Genomic DNA, 22215 nt, shown 5'->3' with positions numbered 1-22215 from the left:
CAATAGATTTGCACCTAACAAATATTATAATTAATTATTTATTTATATAGTATGTATAAAGTGGAACCAGTCATTCTTATATTGTTCAATTTTCATTTGAACATCCGGATCACTCATAGCTACCAAACCCTTTTTTTGCATTTGTACATTTGTAAAAAGAAAAAAAAAAGTGCAGTAGGTAATATATGAACTGAAGTTTAAATACATTTGTAAGCATTTAAATTTACTTTAAATAATGATCTGTTAATCAATCAACATGTAATGTTTCATTAGTGAACATTAACAAGTACATTATCTCATATTTCTTGCGATGTGAATATATATGAACTAATCATCTGTTAAGATATTAAATACTGTTTGTTAATGATACTTATTAATTAAAGTTATTATAAAGTGTTACCATGCAAGGAAATACAAGTGATGTAATTCATTCAAACAAATTTAAATGAATTGTGTCAACAACACTTGCTGTCAAATCTTTCAGTCAAATTATTAGTTAACAGCTTGACGAATACAAGATAACAACTAAAATTGTCCAATAGGACAGAGACGAATGCCTAGAGATACCAAACTTATGTAAAGAACGCAACCAGTGCCTCAACACACCAGGTAAGTTGCCTACCAGACTTCCAGATTTGTTTAATATTGATTTCCTAAGAGATTAATCGTAGTGCATTCTTTCAGGAGGATTCCGCTGCTCCGGCATGTCGGAGAAGGAAGCAGCTGCTGGGATGTGTGTGCACGCTTATTTTTACAATTCCGAGATGGAAGAGTGTCAAGCCTGTACAGAATGCGATTCTCAGCCAATGGCATCCCCGTGTTTGGCCATGAGTGATGCGGTGTGCGCCAACCCCTCTGAAAGCAGACTCTCTCTTTCCTGGTCTGGTAATGTTGACCTAGCTAAGGGTAGTGAGTTTCCTGATAAGCAACTTCATATCCGTGGCAAAAGTGACGGAAGCCTTCTTTCCTGCACTGATGGTTGGATTGTGCTCCACCAGCATGGTCTTGTTTGGGTTGACCATAACCTTGCTTTAAAACATGGCTGCCGCAGCTTTGTTCAAGCATGTTTGCGACTGAATGCCAGTGAGGAGGAAGGCCGGGATCTGAGTGGCATGCGTTTGGAGCAGCGGGAAGGGAAGTCTCTCCAGAGTGCCAGTGTGAGTGGAGCAGCTGCCGTGGAGCCAGGTCACGCACTCTACCTTTCTCTCAAGAGTGCCACCGACCAGTGTAGCCAAGACAATGAAGACGTGCACCTTCAGAGCAGCCTGATCTCCCCATTCAGTCTGCTCTGGTTGTCCCATGACACAGGTGCAGTTGCTATGACTGCTCAGGCCGTTGCCTCTGCGCACTACCACACCAACTACCGTCCTGCCTTCCGTACGTCATCCATCTCCGATCCTTACATGGTCGGCCTGACCCATGACAATCGTGGGGTGCAGTTCAGGGAAAGAGGCACTGTGAAGTTTGTCCTTCAGCAAGCATTGTACTCAATGGGCCAAGCCTGTATAACAGAGGGCTTCTACTTACTTGCATACGTGAACCACAACGGAAGCAGTGCTGAGCTGACCCGTGCATTCAAGCCTGGCGTTCATTACAGAGATACATCTATATCTCTGTCGGCAGCCACCACTGTGGATTCTGGGGATATGCTCACCTTCGAGATCCTTGCACCGGCGCAGTGCAATGTGCGCTACTTTGGTGACGACTCTGGGATTAGCATGCTCAGTCTGGTGTGGATCCCTTCGGCCGTGTCCACTGCCCTGTCAGCCTCCGTGTCCAGGAAAAGTCTCCCCTCGGGCGCAGTGCGGAATAAGGCCTTGTTCTTCCATCAGACGACTTCGGCAGTTCAACAAGTTGCACTTGCTGGAACCAAAGATCACAGAGACTTCGTCTTTCGGGAAGCAGGGACAGCAAGTGTGGCCTTAGATCTGCGGCTTATCCACTCATGCAGTCTAATTAAACTCACCTTGCTTCAACAGAGTGGGTCTCAGGGGGTTCAGCCAGCCCCTGTAGCTCAACAGATTGGTGGACACATGCCGGAGGGAAGTGTATGGGCAAGTGTGGGACTGAGGGTATCGTTCCAGGTGCGTAATGGCACTGTAATATTCGCTACAGTGGACTGTGTGAGAGGGCGCATCAACCAAATTGCCCATGATGCAGGAAGTAGCATTTCTATCCTCTGGACAGCTGCATGATCGTAGCATGATTTGGCTAGCATGACATCAAGCTGATGTTTTTACTGTCTTTATGGAACTTTTGGATGATGTTTTCATTTAGGTATAAATTATTCATTTATTCAGCTTAATTTCAAAATCATGATTTCTCACCTTATAGTGCAAAAAGAAAAGTTTGCTTCAGATTTCTGGGCTTTTAAAGGGATATTTCACCCAAGAATGAAAATTTTGTCATTTACTCACCCTCAGGTTGTTCCAAACTTGTAAAAAATTCTTGTTCTGCTGAACACAAGGGAAGATATTTTGAAGAATGTGGGAAACGATTAACCATTGACTTCCATAGTATTTTTTTCCTACTATGGAAGTCAATGGTGCCCTGGCCCAAAGCGGCCTGGTTACAAACTTTCTTCAAAATATCTTCCTTTGTGTTCGGCAGAACAAAGACATTTATACACATTTGTAACAACATGAGGGTGAATAAATTATGACATTTTTTATTTTACCTTTAATACCTTTATTACCTTTAAGTAGCATTGTGTCATCAAGTATGATTTAAAAAAAACGTGAAAATATGATGAGCATTTACTCTGTATTTTTTTTATTATTATTTACAGATCTTTGTGTGATAGGTTGTTGTATGGTTTAATTTTAAAATGCTATTATAATGTTTGCATCTACCAATACCAACTATTTTCTTTACAGTTGCACTTCATAAAACAATGTTAGCATTCAACAAATGTATTATCTTAGTATATTTCTTTAATTATTTGCTTTGTTTTCCACACATTAAATGAGAGGACATCTTAGAGCATGTTTTGTATCTTGCCTGTTTCTTCAAATAAAACTTTTAGTGGTAGCCATAAGTTGTTGTTATTTTATTTATTCATTCAAAATGAAACATATTCTTGTAGTTAGTAGTAGTTTATAATAGTCACAGAACTTTTATTTACTATTATAACCATTTATTATTTCTTTCCAGGATTTAGTTTCAAGACGTTTTTCAAATGTCAACACTGAACCTTGCACAACCAAAGCAGAAAATGGTAGTAAACATTTTCTGTTGGTAGTTGGAATCACATGCATGTGTCTGTGCCACACAAAACCATATGTCTTTGATTGTGCTCTTTATGCAGGTTTTGTTTAAAACATTATTAAAAGTATAGCCCTTTGGCCAACTTTATTTTTGTGTGTTGCTATTCTTAAAGCAGAAATTGTTACATTTAATGGCAACGGTTATTTACACAAGTTTAAAGGTGTCATGAACTGGCTTTTTAAATTTTTTTATACTGTTGTCTGAGGTCAACTTATGACGTTTGTGTGGTTTTTACATTCAAAAACATCATAATGAATACGTAATAGGCTATTTTCTGCCTTAGGTTTTAAGTTTTGAGGCTCTCTGAAAAACACTCGGATTTGATGGGTGTGCCGCACTGAAGACTTGGAATTAAACGCCCACGGCTAGGATTGGATAAGATTTGCATATTTAATGAGCTTCAGCTACCGTCTGTCCCAGGAATCGTCTGGGGGTAATGCTCAAAGGACTCGCAAAATATCAAACAAACACTATGATTAAATCACACACACACACACACACACACACACACACACACACACACACACACACACACACACACACACACACACACACACACACACACACTCACACACTCACTCACTCGCGCAGACACACACACACACGCGCATGGCCCATAACGTTACAAGTCCGATATTTAGCTCACAAGTCGGTGGGCGGGGCGACAGAAGCATATTTATCTGTAGAGGTGGCGTCTAGGTCCTATTACGTAAGAGATCAGCATATTCTGACAGCTCTCGTTTTCTGGGCCAGGTGTCAATAAAAGCTTTTCTTTGACTAACAAGGAAGTTTTCAGCTCTGAAATTTACAGGATATTCTTATATCCTTCTTATACCTTTTATTATATATCAAAAGCTCAAGGGAAAGTTGACTTCTCAGTTCATCACCCCTTTAAAGAAATCCTTGATTATGATTTCACTTTTTTAACTTTAGTTATTGAGAGCATAAACAACATCTGCAAAGTTATGATGCTCAAAGTTCAAAGCAAAGGGAAATATTTTCTTTTACAGTAAAACGCTTTTTATGGACTACAACAAACGTCTGGTAGGGACTACAATGAGCTTCTTCCTGGGTTAGACATCACTAACACTAAAAATGACATAAACCCTGCCCCTGGGAACACGCAACAAAGGCCATGTTGGGCTGCTTTAGAGAAGAGGAGTTGTTATTGCCATGTTGTCGAAACGCTGTTATTTTCACCCCATCACGGACTCTGCCGTATTAGCATAGACGAGTTGTCTCGTAAGCAAGGTGTTTTTTTTGTCGCATGTAAGAGTGAACGTTGTGGAGTGTTATAAGTGAGGAGACTGGAGACAGAGATGCGTCGAGTCGACTTTACTATCCACTTCAAACATGCATTACTTTACAGCGTAATGTAAACAACAGTCACACAACGTTAACCCGGAAGTGCTTAACTCGAAACCCCGCTCCCTTAAAGGTACAGTCTCTAGGTGAACGTCTCTCTATTTAACTTGTGGGTCACCACACAGGCCCCCCCAGAATTCACCCATAATAACAGACCCATACCGAACGGGTACTCAAAATAGAACAATCCAGCTCATAACAGTCCCTAAGAGTCAACGTATAGGGGGGCGGACCAGGCGACCGTACCGGCTGCGCTTAACAGGAAAAGGGCAAGGGGCAAGGGGCGGGGCAGGGACCGTGCCAGGGGAGAGGGCAGGGGCCGAGGCTGCTGCTGGAGGTCGCCCTCTCCATGGGGGCTGGGCCAGCTGAAGCGGTTCGCCAATGTCCACATGAGCAGGCTTGAGACGGTCTATAGCCACCCGCTCAGGCCTGCCCCCCATATCCACAACAAAGTTCTTAGACCCTCCGGCCAGGACACGGAAGGGCCCATCGTAGGGGGGCTGCAGCGGGGTACGATGGCCATCGTGGCGGATAAAAACGTACTTGGCTGACGGTAAATCCTTGGGCACGTAGGACTGGGGGAGGCCATGGTGAGACGTTGGAATGGGAACAAAAGCGTCGGCAATGTTCTTGGACACAGCACGATGGGCGGCAACCGACCAAGGGGCCGTGGCACCTGGAAGAAACTCCCCCGGAACGCGCAGGGGCTGGCCGTACACCAGCTCGGCTGATGAGGCTTGAAGATCTTCCTTGGGGGCGGAGCGAAGGCCAAGCATAACCCATGGGAGGCGGTCAACCCAGTTGTTGTCCGTAAGGCTAGACCTGAGCGCAGCCTTCATGTCCCGATGAAACCGCTCGCAAAGTCCGTTGCTTTGTGGGTTGTAGGCTGTGGTACGGTGGAGCTTCACCCCCAGAACCTCGGCGACCGCCGTCCAAAGCTCTGATGTGAACTGTGGACCCCGGTCCGAAGAGAGGTCAGACGGTGTTCCGAAACGGGCCACCCAAGCCATAATGAATGCCCGGGCTACTTCGGCTGATGTAATGGAGGACAGGGGAACCACTTCTGGCCACCTAGTTGTCCTGTCCACCATAGTGAGGAGGTAAGTATAACCACGGGAGGGGGGCAGTGGGCCCACCAGGTCCACATTCACGTGATCAAAACGTCTCTCTGGCACTTTGAAGGGTGCCAAAGGTGCCTTAGTATGACGAGTCACCTTTGCGCGCTGGCACGCCACACAGGCAGCAGCCCAGGCCCTAACGTCCCTCCGCAGGCCTGGCCAGACGAACTTGGCCCCCACCAGCTTGGTAGAGGCCTTCACCCCGGGGTGGGAAAGGCCGTGGATGGCGTCAAAAACCTTTCGCCTCCAGCCAGCAGGTACCATGGGGCGCGGTTGGCCAGTGGAGACATCGCAGAGGAGTGTAGCGTTGGCTGTGTCAAACGCCACATCTTTCATGAGCAGCGCCGTGGGGGCCGTCCTGTAGGCTTGTACCTCCGAGTCCGCAGACTGATCCTCAGCCATGGCTGCGTAGTCGAGACCCAAGTGGACGGATCCAGTGACTGCCCGGGAGAGGCAGTCGGCGACTAAATTATCTTTGCCGGCCACATGCTGAATGTCAGTGGTGTACTCTGAGATGGCAGAGAGCTGGCGCTGCTGTCGACCAGACCATGGCTCCGAAGACTTGGCCATGGCGAACGTCAGCGGCTTGTGGTCAACGAAAGCCGTGAACCGCCGGCCCTCCAACAGGAAACGGAAATGACGGGTAGCGAGGAAAAGACCCAGGAGCTCCCTGTCGAAGGTGCTGTATTTCCTCTCATTGTCACGGAGCTTCCTGCTGAAAAAGGCCAGCGGCTGCCAGGCTCCTCCTACCCACTGCTCACACACAGCTCCCACGGCATAATCAGAGGCGTCCGTGGTAAGAGCAACTGGGGCGGTCGGAGACGGGTGCGCCAGCAGAGCAGCGTTGGCCAGCGCGGTTTTGGCAGCCTCCAGGGCCCCATTCATCTCCGGGGACCAATCCAACACGTCCGCCGGTTTTCCACCCCGCAAGGCGTCGTACAAGGGTCGCATAAGTTGGGCCGCATGGGGGAGGAAACGGTTGTAGAAGTTCACCATGCCCAGAAACTCCTGCAGGGACTTCACGGTGCGTGGGCGTGGAAAACTGGCTACGGCGTCCACCTTGGCCGGGAGGGGAACAGCCCCCTGCGGGGTGACGTGGTGGCCGAGGAAGGTGATGGACGACTGGCCAAACTCGCACTTGGCCGGGTTAATGATGAGACCATGCTCACTAAGCCGGCCAAACAACTGCTGGAGATGCGCCAGGTGGTCGTCGGCGGACGCGCTGGCCACGAGAATGTCGTCCAAATAAACAAAGAGGAAAGGCATGTCCCGCAGCACAGAGTCCATGAGGCGCTGAAACGTCTGCGCTGCCCCCTTGAGGCCAAAAGGCATCCGTAGAAACTCAAAAAGGCCAAAGGGTGTGATGACTGCTGTCTTGGGGACATCCTGCGGGTGGACAGGCACCTGGTGGTAACCGCAAACCAGGTCCTCCTTCGAAAAGATGGTGGCGCCGGCTAGGTGGGCAGAGAAATCCTGTATATGCGGCACTGGGTACCGATCGGGGGTGGTGGCATTGTTCAGGCGACGGAAATCACCACAGGGACGCCAACCGCCATCAGCTTTGGTCACCATGTGCAGAGGAGAAGCCCACGGGCTGTTGGAGCGTCGCACGATGCCGAGGTGCTCCATGGTGGTGAACTCCTCCCTGGCGATCGCAAGCTTGCCGGAGTCGAGGCGCCGGGCCCGTGCATAAACCGGGGGGCCCACTGTGGTAATGTAGTGCTCCACGCCATGCTTAGCCACCGCCGATGAGAACGTGGGCGTGGTGATGTCAGGGAACTCAGCCAGTAGGCGTTGATACCGGTCTCCAGTGGTCAGCGTGTTTGACAGACAAAGCGCCCCCGCCCCTCCAAGCGTGCAGGGGTATGAAGTAAAAGAAAGGGCGTCGATCAGGCGGCAGTTCGTTACATCCACCAACAGCCTGTAAGCGCAGAGGAAATCCGCCCCCAGGAGAGACGTAGACACAGCGGCCATGACGAAATCCCAGCCAAAACGCCGCCCGCCGAAACACACTTCCACATACCTCGTGCCATAAGTACGAATGGGTGTGCCGTTAGCGGCATCCATCGGGGGGCCATGGCCGCCAGCCATGGTGTCCACAGGCTTCGCTGGCAGGATGCTGCGCTGAGCCCCCGAATCGACCAGCAGCCGCCGGCCAGACAAGGCGTCAGTGATAAATAACAGCTTGCAGTCGCGGCCAACGCCCATAGCTGCTAATGAGCGCCGGCCCTGGCTTTTCCCTGGGCTCCAAAACTGCAAGGCTGGCGACATTGCTTGGCCTTGGCCCCAAACCTGGAGTGGTAGAAACACCACCCGTCCTCGCGCTGTCGGCGGGCCGTCACAGCAGCTGCGGTGTCCAGGTCGTCCACCGGGGGTGGAAATGGGGCAGACTGGTGTTGGGGAGGTAACAGCGCATGAACAAACTGCTGCCGGTTGGCGAGGAAAATCCTGTCTGCCTCCACAGCCATTGCCCGGTAGTCTCTGGAGGAAAGGAGGGGGGAACTGGCCAGTGCGGTGCGCACGGGTGCTGGAAGCTGCCGCAGGAAAATGTGGGCGAAAAGGAATGATGGATCCGCCGAACCCAGCACAGCCAGCATCCTCTCCATTAACTCAGATGGCTTGCTATCGCCCAGGCCATTCAGGGAAAGCAGGCGGTCTGCTTTCTCCAGCTCTGACAGCTCAAAGAGGTTCAGCAGGAATGTTTTAAGCGCGTTGTACTTGCCGTACGGAGCCTCTAATAGCGCCATAGCCCTGGCTGTCGTCGAGGCATCCAAAGCCGCTACTACATGGAAATATTTTGTAACGTCCTGTGTTATCCCTCTCAACTGAAACTGAGCCTCGATGTGCTGAAACCACGGCCGTGGATTGTTCTGCCAAAAGTCCGGCAACTTGATGGTGGCCGCATAGATCGCGCCGACATTAGCCGCGCCGCTAACAGCGGCCGGCGCCGCGGCCGCATCATTTTCACCACCGCCGTTGTGTGACATAATTCAACTCGCGTCGGGGTCACCAATGTGGAGTGTTATAAGTGAGGAGACTGGAGACAGAGATGCGTCGAGTCGACTTTACTATCCACTTCAAACATGCATTACTTTACAGCGTAATGTAAACAACAGTCACACAACGTTAAAGGCCCATTTATACTTCTGCGTCGAGTGTACGCCGTAGTGTACGCCGTAGGCTACGCGCGTAGCGGACGCCGTCGTGAGCATTTATACTTCTGCGCTGTTGTCTGCGTCAATGTGCAATTCCACATGCAGACGCTAGAAGGCAGTGTCCTCGGGCATGTTGGTGTAATCAAGACAACAGCCGAAGAAGAAGCAGCTTGATGTGTAGAATCTGTACATTCATGTCGGAATATCAGCAGCAGTGAGAGAGCGGCTTTTCTTGCAGCTTGAGTTGTTGTATCTAATACAAATTTAGCATCTCTAGTTGATTAGTAAAGTTAAATAAGGCGATCTGGCGCTGGAATGCATTTGTGAAACTATGCGGAGCTCGTGGCCGCTGTTTTCAGCAGCGGTGGCTCAGCAAGCGATTGCTGTTGCGGAGACTTCATTCACGAAATATACCCTAATGTGTCCCTGTTCTTGATATACAATTACTGATTAACATCTTTGGTTTTAATGAGAAAATAAATAAACTATATTCAGCGGATCTATGTATTTATTTACTACCATAAAGAATCGCTGGACTGCAAAATAGTGTGTTATAGCAGACGTAAGGAACTATCATCCAATTTCTGGACACACACACACACACACACACACACACACACTCCTATCGCAGATTTTTTATTTATTTATTGACCTGAGGGAAGGGTTCTGGCAGACCAATCACAGCGCTTGCGGTCCGCGTAGAATTGACGCGTTGTTACATTTTTGGAGAGGTGCGCGTCAGGCTACGGCGTAGGGTACGGCGTATCCAACGCGTCTATGCGTAGGGTACGCCGTACCCTCTGCGTGCACTCGACGCAGAAGTATAAATTGGCCTTAACCCGGAAGTGCTTAACTCGAAACCCCGCTCCCTTAAAGGTACAGTCTCTAGGTGAATGTCTCTCTATTTAACTTGTGGGTCACCACAACGTAACAGTCTTCATGTACTCCCAGCAGACTGCTTTGTGAATTATTATTTTTTTACAGGAGACTGCTTTGTGAACGAGGGTCAATACAAAGGGACAATACAAAACATACTGTTCATGATTGATCCAGCTTATAAAGTGATACTGGTCACGTCAGTAATGAAAGGGAGAGTGCGCAAGTTATTACAGTTAATCTGAGTTGTTTCACGGATATAAAGTTTAGTTTATTTTATTCAGCTCTTTCTGTGATTTTTTGGAGTGAAAACAGTTGCTTCATCTTTTGTGTGATGTATAATAAACTTCATAAAACTCATCAGTAAAGTGTTGGCCATCATTCGGACAGGGTCCGCTTCAACGGGCTTGTACTAATTGTGGATAAAAGCAAGATGACAGCCCAGGTTATAACCGTAAACTAAACTATACCTGTTCCATCTCTTTTCAGCATTAATTATCTGGCTCTGTATGCATCATTGTCCGACTCCGGTTCAAACTGAACACAGCTACTGACAGTTTGACATTTTCAGTGCGTGAGATTGTCCTGACACTGGAGCATGAGCTCTTGGAGCTCCGCCCTTTTCTTGTAAGGGGGCCGGGAACACCAGTTAATTTGCATTTAAAGGGGTACACACAAAAATGGCACATTTTTGCTCACCCCCAAAAAGCAATTTTAACATGCAATAGAAATGATCTGTGGGGTATTTTGAGCGAAAACTTCACATACACACTCTGGGGACATCAGAGACTTACTTTACATCTTGTAAAAAGAGGCATAGGTCCCCTTTAAATAGCAATAGATTCTGTTTAGACTAAGTGAAAATAACGATAGTCTATTAAGTTAGATGTACAGTTATAGTGGCAGATACTATTTGCACCTCAGTGTTGTTGTACATTAAACTGTATGTAATAATAACAGTGTAAATGACTACATTTATTCAAATTAAATGGAAGGATTGCCCTTATTGGGACAATAAAGCCCTCAATCCAACACCTACCAACCCTAACAGATAAAAACTTGTTAAGACACTTTATTTACTAATTAAATTTTTATTGAAAATAAATGCCTTTCCGATCTGATATGTTATGGAAAAGGGAGTAAAGCAAGTTTGTCAAGAGGCAGATTCAAACTCGGATTGATTTGCGTCAAACCTTTCTGCCACACGCCTCATACACTACTCATACTCATACGCCTCATACAGCCAAACCAGACGTCAGTGGGCGGAGTTAAGCCAACAAGGCGGGCTATTTGCACTTAGTGTAAATAGACACTCTGACATTTTAAATTTATTCAAATAATATCAATAATACACCAAATATTTTCTCAGTTTCTTAATGTTTCTATAAAAATTTAGCCAAACTAAGGCTGAAAATATGTTTATAAATTATAATCTTAGGAAGCATTTACACAGACTTGCGGTTTTTCCAAGACATTTGGTTAATATTAAAAGCTTTACTGGGAGCAGGAGATGACGTTGATCTAAAGTCATTCCATAAGGAGAAGAGTGTGATAGACTGAGCCCTTCAAAGGGCTAACGTGAAACACTGAATTATGGCTACTCTACCAGGGTCAGGTCAGTGCTCACAGACGGCCCGGACCATAAAGCCCCCTATACAATTTCACACAGATGGAAATTAATCAGTGGTTAAAAAAAGAGAAAAAGATGCTTAACATTTGATTTAACTGCAGATCCCATTGATTTAGAAAATCGGACATGCAAATATCTTTGTTTAGCTAGTAGCTACAATTATCTACCACATTTTGAATAATGTGTTAAATATTAGCAACATAATGTGTAGAGATTCAGAAGCGAACATATTTGGACAGAAGACATGAACTTTATGGCCTTCTGACCAAGGGTTAAATGTCTGGTGAAGTGAGAGTACAGGTGTTCAGTTAAAGGATGTAATAATACTACTGTTGTGTTGAAGCCTACTTGAAGTGAAACATCTGGAAACATTTAATGCTCAATGGGGGAGCTTAAAGCTTATTTTTTACACTATTCCTATACACCAAGGGTTTGGAGAACCATTCTCAGCCTGTAAGACTGAGAGTAGATTATTAAATTATTCAAATATTTTTTAGTTGATGTATCAGAGGCTTTTAGGCATTCTACTAACTACTTCTAGCAACTACATCATCTAACTCTCATTAGAGTATTAGTAGACTGTTAGGGTTAGTGTTCGGCTAAGTAGAATAAATTGCACTTGCAAAATTACTTATAGTCAGTACTAGAATGTCTGCTAGTGGAACATCAAAATAAAGTGTTAAAGCTGTCACATGCCTGTCCTGTCTCGTGTACACATGTGGTGTTTTGTTATTTTGGGCATGTGCTCCTGTCTCTGTCTAGATCCCACCCCCCTTGTTATCTCGTTATTAGTTTCATTTGCCCCACCTGTGTTCCCTCTTGATTTGTCCCCTTTATAAGTTCCTTTGTGTTTTCAGTCTTTGTTGGATTGTTGTCGTGTCTACGTCTCCCTTTTTGGTATGTCTCAGTTGTGTTTTGTTAGTGTTTTGCCCCATCGTGGGTTTTGTTTTTTGAGTTTATGTTTTATGTTTGTTAATAAATATAATTTCTCCTGCTAATGAGTCCTCACCTCAGTTTTCATTTATTGTACGTGACAAAAGCCTTAGCAGATATTAAGCAGACAGTCTACTAATTCTGACTGCTAGTTGACATGTAGTTGCAAAGTTATTAGTTAATGGAATTTATGGTTAAACTTTAGTTTAGGGTCCAATTCTCACTATTAACTATGACTTTTGCTTCAATAAACTCCTTGTTAGTAAGGTAGTTGTTAAGTGTATGTATTGGGTAGGATTAAGGGATGTAGAATATGTGTTAAAAAAAGTGTTTTGTTTTGTTTTACTTTGTAACTTTCATTAACTGTAAAAAAAATGTTTTTTTAAGTACAATCAACTTGGATGTTTAAGTAAATTGCTTAACTTATTTTGATGAGTTAAAGCAATGTAAAAACATATGTTGTCACAACTTATTGATCATATAATTGTTTACAGTGTAGTAGTATTAACAAGCATTATACATATTTATATTATGCAAAATATATAATTAATGAATGTAGGCCTTAGCTTTGAATTTTTTTTAAAGAATGTAGGCTATATTTTTAAACATGTTGTTTTAAACCTATGCTGTCTTTTGCTATAACGACTAACTAAAAATTAAATTAAAACATTTTCTTTGTTTATTTTATAATTTAAAAAAACAACAACAACTGGAATGTGTGTAGCCTAATTCAACATGCTTTCTTGATAATGTAGCGCTGTGTGATGACAGTGGGAATTTTGTCAAACGTGCCAGAATGGATGATATCAACCATGGCGTGTAGAGCTGAAGAGAAAGTATATTTAGTATTTGACTTCATTTGAAACCAGTGTTGAGCGCCAGTCCATAATAATAATAATAATAATAATAATAATAATAATAATAATTTGTTACATTTATATAGTGCTTTCTAGGCACTCAAAGCACTTCACATAAAAGGGGGTCCACCACCAATGTACAGCATCCACCTGGATGCTGGTGGAAATTCAGCTTTATAGATATTCATTTCAGAATGAAGACTGACACAATTTTAGACTCAGTATCCTGACTCCTCTCTGCATACCGTATGGTATTTTTACATGCGCCCCAGCTATTTTTTTATTTTAATATTTTTGAATCACTTCTGTAGAAAGCAGTTTAGATTGACTCAGACATACAGGTCCTTTACTATACAATTCTTAGACAAAATGGAGGATGACAACAGTTTCCAAGGTAGGATTGGTTTAATAATATGTTTTTGGGTGGGGCTTGGAAAAGGTGTATTTGCATGCATCGTTCAGATATCTATAAAGGAATTTTGACAAGTAAGAATGTTAATTCCAGATATCTGCCCTGAAATTCCTCCCAGTCACAAAGCTAAATGCAGATATCTCCAAAAAAAGATCGCCCTAGTCAAAAATCATTGAGATATCCATAATTAAATTGCAGATATCTTTAAATGTGATTTCAGGAAGATTTCCAATTCAAGATATCTTAAGTTTTGCCTAGACTACAATAATTCGACTAGTAATAAATTATTTTCAGATACTGTATCTACAAATGTTTTTTGGATATCTTTAAAGATGATGAATTAAATATATCTTAATTATATTATATTATATTATGACTATTCAAACACCAGTTAAAGATATATTTAATTATAATTTTTACTAGTAACTCATAGTCAAAACTCATTTGTAGATATCAGAAAATATGTTCCAATGGATATCTTTAATGTAAAATATGACTTGTCTTAATCATGTTGTAGATATCTTAATTCCAATTATGACGAGTCAAAATTGCAGAATAGATATCGGAATTGATTTACTACTAGTAGAGCCAGGGGTAATATTTAATGCTAATACGGCTTGCCATACACTCAATAATCTTTGGCTACTAGTGGTCTCTAATATCTCTGATTTTAATGCATTTCTTCTACATACAATCATTTTTATATTACCTTTAAAGACAGATATATTCTGAAGCATTGCAAAAACAGGTTGACAGTGCTGCTTTACAATATTAACAGTCTCCATAACAACTGCGGTTCAAAGAAAAAAGAAATGCCCAGTTTTAACAAGCATTGTCAAAGACTGAAATACTGACAATCTTAGCACTTAAGCTAGCTGCTTTTAATTTTGACTGGTACAATATTATACTAAAGATGTCAGACATACATACTTGGTTTATAGATAGAAAGATCCCGTGTGAAAAGACAGTTTTAAATGAAAGATCACCCTTCCTGCTCCATTGTTTGTTCTGTAATAAATGGATGATAAAATACTGAGCTGCTACTCATGACTTTATCAAGGCACGTGTGTAATGAGTTAATGCAGAAGTCACATTTACTGCAATAAAGACTCTAAAACTGTCAAACGGAGCAGCTCTTTTAAGAGCCGTTTTAAGAAAGTGTTATGGCAATAATTGAAAGTGTTATGGCAATAATCATGTGATTACAACCTGGTCCTAACCAATTTCTAAATTGCACCAATGACAAAAATCTAGCAAATGTGTGCTCCCTTGGCAGAAAGAGGTGATCCTTTTGTGTATGTATTTTCAGGCAGTGTTATTGTTAGCTATTGGCTCCACCTGAAGGTGACTCAGTGAAGTATTTCTATTAGGAGGCGCTTGAAGTCACCGCCACACTCTGAGGCCAGGGCATCCTTTAGGGTAACATCATATTTCTCCAAGTACATGTCCTTGATGGTCTCCAAATCCACCTAGAGGTCAATGTGAACGTGGAAATGAAAATATAATTATTAATTCCGGTATTTCCATGAAAAGTGACTTTGTATTCATTGAGTTATCAAGTCCAGAATTATCTCTACCTCAGAACGTCCCACAATAATACGTATGAGCGTGTCCTCATCTGTCCCAGCTCCTTTCATGGCAGCGTTCAGACGGCGGGCGAAATATAGCTGCGGGTTTTTAGCACATCGCACTGTTCAAACAAAAACAAATCATGGTATGATGTATTGCGAGCAGAAAAGGCTATCAAATAGCTATATCCTTTCATAGCAGCTTACGGTCACTACTTTGAACAGCAATATGACTCTCTGATTCAAAAGAAGGGACACATGTCCTAAAGGCTTTTCAGAGTTTGGACGGTAGTTACCCAGAGTAATGTAACAGTCCTTTAATGTTCCTGCAGCCTCGCTGTCTATAGCATCCAGGATATCGGTTCCAGAGAGCTATGTAAGGAAATCAAAAGAGAAACCAGAAACTCAGAAAGAATGTTGAAACCGTTGTTGTAAAGCACAGTTGAGTATAGCTGGTGTTTGACCGTACAGTTTCATATATCTTGAAGGTGGCCTGAAGCTGTAGGTAGTTCCTGTGGGTGAGGATGTAGCTGAAAGTGGACTCATCTGTTCCAAAGCGTCCTTCACCTGCCTGTTGAAAACCAACATCATAGTCATTCATTCATTCATTCAATCAAGAAACAAAATAACTGGGGTTGCCAGGTCTGTTTGACAAAGGCAGTCAAATAACCAATCAAATATAGCCCAAAACCAGCGCAATGGCCAATAAAAATAAGGCTATAAACCATCCCAAAACCAAAACACAGAATATAACATAAAAAAAGGTACAAAAGCTGTCACTGGGATGATGCCCTTTCAGAAACTACTAATATGTGCTATTTAGGTGCACTTTAGGTACTAATATGCACCCTTAAGGGATACAAAGAGGTACCTTTTGAATGGGTACCGCCCCAGTGACAGCTTTTGTAGAGATTTTAGAGTGCCTATTAGATGTTTTTGGATTCCCTTATAGCCGTACAATTTAAGTAGCAGCAGTGAACATCTGCAAAGTTTAAATGTCAAGTTCACAAACAAACAAACAAAAATCCTGAAATTGTCAATCTCATCATTGCAAGATGTGGTGCAGTGTTATTTTAGTCTTATTTATGTACTATTAGCTATAGTATTTATTAATAGTGCTTTTATTTTTACATTTTCAGTATTTAATTTCATTTTAGTATAAGTTTTAGTCATTTGGTATGTGCTTGTTATTGGTTTTATTAGTAACCAACCACTATTTTATTAGTTGTTTTTCTTTAAATATTTCTATTCAGCTTTATTTTTATTTGAGTAATTTAAGTACATAAACATAAACTTATTTATTTCACCTAGTTGTAGTTTAAGTTTTTCATCTAATATTTATATTGATTTTATTTCAGCTTTATTTAAATGACCAAAATCATTTTTTAATAGTTTTAGTTTTAGCTGATAGTATAAACAAAGTAAGGCAGGACCGTTTTAAGGGAATAATATAATATAATTAATATAATATAATATAATAAATATAATATAATATAATATAATATAATATAATATAATATAATATAATATAATATAATATAATATAATATAATATAATATAATATAATCCTCCTGTGGAAAACTTTTATAAGAATACAATTTCTGTGTGAAAATCATGGACTTAGCAACCCAAACATAACATAAAACAGTAATAAACTACTTACATCCAGAGTTTTAACAGCAGATTAATCCTCACCTCGAACAATGATGTTGCATCTTGTTCTGCAAGACCTTCATCCACTTCATAAGTCTCATCCCTGATGGCCTAAAGGTGAAGGTCAGTTGTTCAGAGCAGATAACAACAACAAACCTTGGTAGATTCAATAAATACTTTTTTCCTTGTTCATTGTGTACTATAAACTGCAGATAATGTAGCATACAAACACAAACATTAAAGGAATTCTGCACCATTCATGTTCCAGTGAACAAAAGCATTGATTGCTTCAGTCAGTGGCGGTGGAATGGAAAGTTTTCATGACTACCACAGGCTGCGTCCGAAAGCTTAAAAATGCTGCCTTCGGAGGAAGGTAGGATGGCAACACGGCACATCTGAATCCAATGTTAGCTTCACTTCCTGTCTCCTGATATACATTTTTTGAAGGCAGCATAGATGTATCCTTTGCTGCCTTTGATATCCCACAACCCTGTGCTTTCCATTCTGTGACGATTAAGCTAAAAAAATAAAATGCCGTCTGAAAGTTGCGGTTGGTGGTTAGTTTGTGTTTAAACGTACATTTTTGACCACTGTTTTCCACTTTTGATGTCATTTCTAGCAAGAAATTAGTATCGTAATTATTAAATATTTGCTTAGTTCTCACCAAAGCTCTCTCTATTTTGTTGTAGATCATTAAACCGTTACGCTACCTCAGAAATAGAGGTACCTTCGTGCGTACTGCCTGCAAAGTCACTGCTTGATGGGGTACAAGTCAGCTGCCTAAGCTTTCGGACGCAGCCATAGTCTTGTTATGCTCATAAAGTAATGTTACATTTTTTTATTTATTTTTTATTAGGAAAATGTGTACACTCATTAGTGTATTTGTACTTTACCTGTAGGAGAGAAATCAGAAGATTCTTCACTTCTCCACTAGTGTCATCTTCAATATCAGCCTCCAGATCTCGCTCATGCACTGGTGATTAAAAGATCTGTTACATGACTATAATAATGCATGATTTTATCACTAATATTAGCATCACAGCAATGAGCACTTAATAGAATCAATAATGAGGCAACAATAAATCATGTCTCCTAATATTTCACTACATCATGAACTCATATTTGATCAAAGCTTACCTTGCAAATATGCCTCTTTGCAATTCAAAATATCCTGTTAAAGAAAAAAATATATGTATTATGTAAGTCATTCTTACCATCAGGTAATGATTTCTTTTTCAGCTATGTTTGGTGCTTGAAATATGGGTGACTATTTCCTAATCTAATAATGTAAATAATGAATAACCTGATTGGTGCTGGTGCAGAGGATCTCCACCAGCACGTCCTCATCTGTCCCAGCACCCTTCATGGCTCTTCTCAATTCTTTAGCCATTAAGATATTGGGCGGGTCCAGCATGGCTACAATTGCGTTCTCAAAGCTTCCTGTGAGTTCATTCTTCAAGACTTCCTCCAACTCCTTACCAATGTGGCCACAAAAGAACAAACCAGACAACAGACTCAAATAGATGCATGTTGGTTCAGTCTATCAATGAATTATGATATGAAGTAAATGTTATTCATTAAAAATGTTAGTTCTCATTACAGCTTTATTTCCCGGGATTTACAATGCCGATTATGAACATATTAGTCCATTTAGAAGTGATATGAAGAACATATATGGTTCAATACAATACTCAGCTTTCCATGAGCTCTGCACGGTTATTAAAAGGGTGAAAGCATAATGGTAGAAACTACTCCAGTAACCCAACCTAAATCAATGCAATGTGATGTTGAGAGAGGAAAATTAGAAACCACTGTTCTCTGGCTTATGTCATTTGAGAATAGAGTGTTTGTTCTTATAAGCAACTTTAAAGGCAGGGTAGGCGATTTGTTCCAGAAATATTTTTTGTTATGCTGGTTAAAGTCTCCCTGATAACAATCACTAAGTTAAGTGGTCTAAATTTATTCATATGTATATATTAAGGGTGTGACGAGACACTTAGCTCACGAGTCGAGACGAGACAAAACATTTTAAATAGTATTTTTAAGAAATCCTTAATGATGAAATACATGACTAGAAAAATTGTCTGCAGGTGCATTTTGAAATGTTTAACTAATCAACTTGTTATGAATGTCATTAAAGTTCTACTTTTCTGAATATTAATGAATTATCATATGCAGTTAAAGACAACAATACTCAAGCACTGTAAAAGGTTTTGCCACAAACTCAACTGACTGGCTTCTTTCCTGTATGATTGTCTCTTCAGACCTTAACTGCACATGATTTATAAGCTTCTACAACTTTTGGTCCTGTCAGTCTTCTCATCACGTGATCAGTGATCAGTGGCAGTGCTGTGCACTACGTACGACTCAAACAGCTTGTGTTGGATGAGCTGATGGAATTGAAGCGACCGTTATCCACTGGAATTAATTTTTTTATTTCTATAAAAAGCAAAACGACAGTGGAGGCATAATGTAAACGTTGCTGTGGCATTTTCTATCCTAACTTCACCCTCACACTCCATCATGACAATATGACGCGAGATAGCTTTTCACCTTTTCAAAAATGTAACTGATATATATACATATATCGTCTGTGGAAGGCGTAGGGCCATAAAATGTTTCGGACCGAATGCAATGATACAATGTCCTACCTGCCTGTCAGCATATGTATTTTCATACCTCCGCGCACCTGCTCGCGCAGACATCACACGTCATCAGTGTGTTTTCAGCTCGAATTTATGTGTTTCAATGGTAACACTATCAACAGCAAAATTAATCTGCAGTCAGGTGGTACAGATCAATGCTCTTTAAGTTGTTTATATTCATTATTACTGTAATGTGCTTTGAGACATGAAGTAATTTTAAAAGTTAAATGTTGTCTCTTGTGGTGCTTTTGTTTGCTCCCTGCTATGTGTGTCCATTTGTTTTGAAGGAGGTGTGGCTTTGGAGATGCTCTGAAGGGAGGGTGGGATCTTATGATTTAGCTCGCTATTGCTAGTCTCTGAAAATTGCCTACCCTACTATTAAATTTACAATTCCACAAACGATTTTTCCGCCATATTAGATCAGCCTAAATATTGTACTTATTGTAAAAAAAAGTATGTACTTGCATTTGTCAAATAACATTTCAAAGATCTGACTCACATCGTCATATTTTTCAAAGTAGGCTTGTTTAATCTCCATCCGCTGGAATGCAGAGCGGTTTGCTAGAATAGAAATGATGGTCTCCTCATCCGTCCCTGTGAACAATAAGAGATGAGCTCATACCTCATAATGTCAGTTATTCCTCCATCAGATTTATAGCAAGTTTACATGACAACGATACTAAAAACTACAATTTTACATTCACGTTTTTTGAAAAGTTTCGCGTATAGATTACAATGTTGTCAAAGAGATTTCCATTCAAACACACGGATCCACGAAAATGACTAAAAACGACTTAAACTGCTGTATTACGCATGCCAGTCCACTAGTTGGCGATGTCACAGTGTTGTTTAAACATTCCCTAAGAGCCCCACAACTCACAGATAAAGATAAAAAAACTCTTCCTAAATAAGGGCCATTTACACAACACCATTTTCTACTAAATATAAAAAACTTTTTGCGCGTTTTGGCCGTTCATTTACATGACAACAGCGTTTTGGGGGCCTGAAACAGCAAACTTTTGAAAATGGGTTTTAAAATGCACGTTTTCGAAAACGATACCGTTATCATCCCCATCTAAGCTACAAAAATGCTAATTTCATAGTTAAAATGCTTAAAGTCAGCATAAAATGGTAGTTGTGATTGTCTTTACTTCCCTATTGTGATGTGCATTGTGATGTGCATCTGAGTGAAACTTCTTCTTGGACAAGAAAAGTGGAGGGCGGGACTTGATTTTATCAATCGGAAATTGATTGGATGGTTGTGATGTGAGTGACACGTTGTCCCGCCCTTAGGGCAGTAAGTACGTCATTAGAGAAGAGAAAAAAATGTCACTGCAAGAGGGAGGGGGAAGTTATTTTTTTTAAAGATTAAGAACAGATTAAAGATTTAAACAAAAATATGAATGTGCCTGTGGAAATCATTTATAATAAACACTGCAATATTCCATAAAAGAATACGACAGAAAGGAGGACATTAAAATCAAGTCCCACCCTCTATTTTTTCTTGGTCAATATTCTGTTTCACTCAGAAATACACCACATCGCTAAAGAAAAGTTGTTCGCAAATTCTGTTTCATGCAGACTTTAAAAGTGCTACATCATATTGTAAGTAAAAAAATAAAAAAACACCCATAATTTATGTAGTGTTTTCCAACAGTGATTATTTTTATTCAACCTACCCATTCCTTTGCAGGCCTTACGGATTGCCTTGATGTCTGCCACCACATCGAAGTCCTCAAAAGGAGTTATTGTGGGCTGAAATGAAGATTGTGTGAGAAATATCATGTATTGTGCAATTAAACTACAGCAGTTTTAAATTAAATTCACACCTAGGAGATTTTGAAATAGTTTATTAATTCCTTTTAAATTGTACAAAGACGTGATCAGGGACCCATCAGGATGTTTTTCAAGGGTTTGTGAATTAGATCACAATGCAGCAGTCTGTAGGGGGAGGGGTTCTGTTTCTAACACACAGCTGAGTCATGGGATATCTGGGCAGGGACAGGAATACTAGTCAGCCTTCCTCTGCCTCACCCACTGCCATAACAACAATGTGCACTTATTGATAACAAAACAGTTATTCTTTGATAAACATTCCTCTTTCTCTGACAAGAGTATAAACTACTGCTCAAATCACAGTAAAACAACTAGTAAATATAAAATGTATATATTGGGAAAATGACAATTTAGTTTATGTTAATAATAAAACTTGTGGGAAAACTGCTTAAGCATCAAAACAAGATCAAAATATCAAGCGAGAAACTAGTTTGCGCATAAACATTTATTTAGTCTACGCAATAGGCTATGCTACATGCGTAGCAAACTAAAAACAATCAATATCGTTAACTGTAGTAAAAGAAACTGAGAAAAGTGATAAAAAAAGAAACTTTACGGGTTTACTCACTTGAACGTTGCCCATGATCTTGTGATGCTGATGTGAGTGTCTGACTGAATGCGTGCTCTCGGCTCTCCGCCGAGCCAGAGGAGCATCTTTTTACTCCATCGTATCCCTGACGTCACTGTTGGCCACGTCATAATTGTTTTAATCTTTTTTGTCATTAACAATTTGCTAAACATAAATGCAATGTTAAAATAAAATAGTTTGGTGCCTATATATTATTACATCCAAGATATTTACATTAGGCTATCACTGATGAGATTATATAGCCTAATCAAAAAACATTTATCATACAATAGGAATGAAACAAATGTGCGTAGGCTGATACGAAATTTAT

General features: G+C 41.3%; 1 protein-coding gene across 2 annotated transcripts; it reads right to left on the bottom strand.

The window, feature by feature from the left end:
- Positions 1-13590: 13590 nt before the first annotated feature.
- On the bottom strand, positions 13591-22150 carry anxa13l (annexin A13, like). 2 transcript variants are annotated; one of them, XM_079820415.1, is made up of 11 exons: positions 21885-22150; positions 21160-21235; positions 19980-20074; positions 18139-18309; positions 17973-18006; positions 17729-17808; positions 16878-16946; positions 15651-15752; positions 15478-15553; positions 15191-15303; positions 13591-15082 (listed from the first exon to the last, which is right to left on the bottom strand). In XM_079820415.1, the coding sequence occupies exons 1-11, from the start codon at positions 21897-21899 to the stop codon at positions 14963-14965; spliced, it is 951 nt and encodes a 316-aa protein (XP_079676541.1). In that variant the 5' UTR covers positions 21900-22150; the 3' UTR covers positions 13591-14962. The 2 variants fall into 2 exon arrangements, with proteins under 2 accessions (XP_079676541.1, XP_079676542.1); XM_079820416.1 differs by having other exon boundaries at positions 18139-18306; positions 21885-22002.
- Positions 22151-22215: the final 65 nt, after the last annotated feature.

Source organism: Gobio gobio (assembly GCF_949357685.1).
Source record: "Gobio gobio genome assembly, chromosome: 6".
NCBI lineage: Eukaryota > Metazoa > Chordata > Actinopteri > Cypriniformes > Gobionidae > Gobio > Gobio gobio.
Note: the sequence above shows the minus strand (reverse complement) of the source record. Positions and strands in the feature narration are given on the sequence as shown.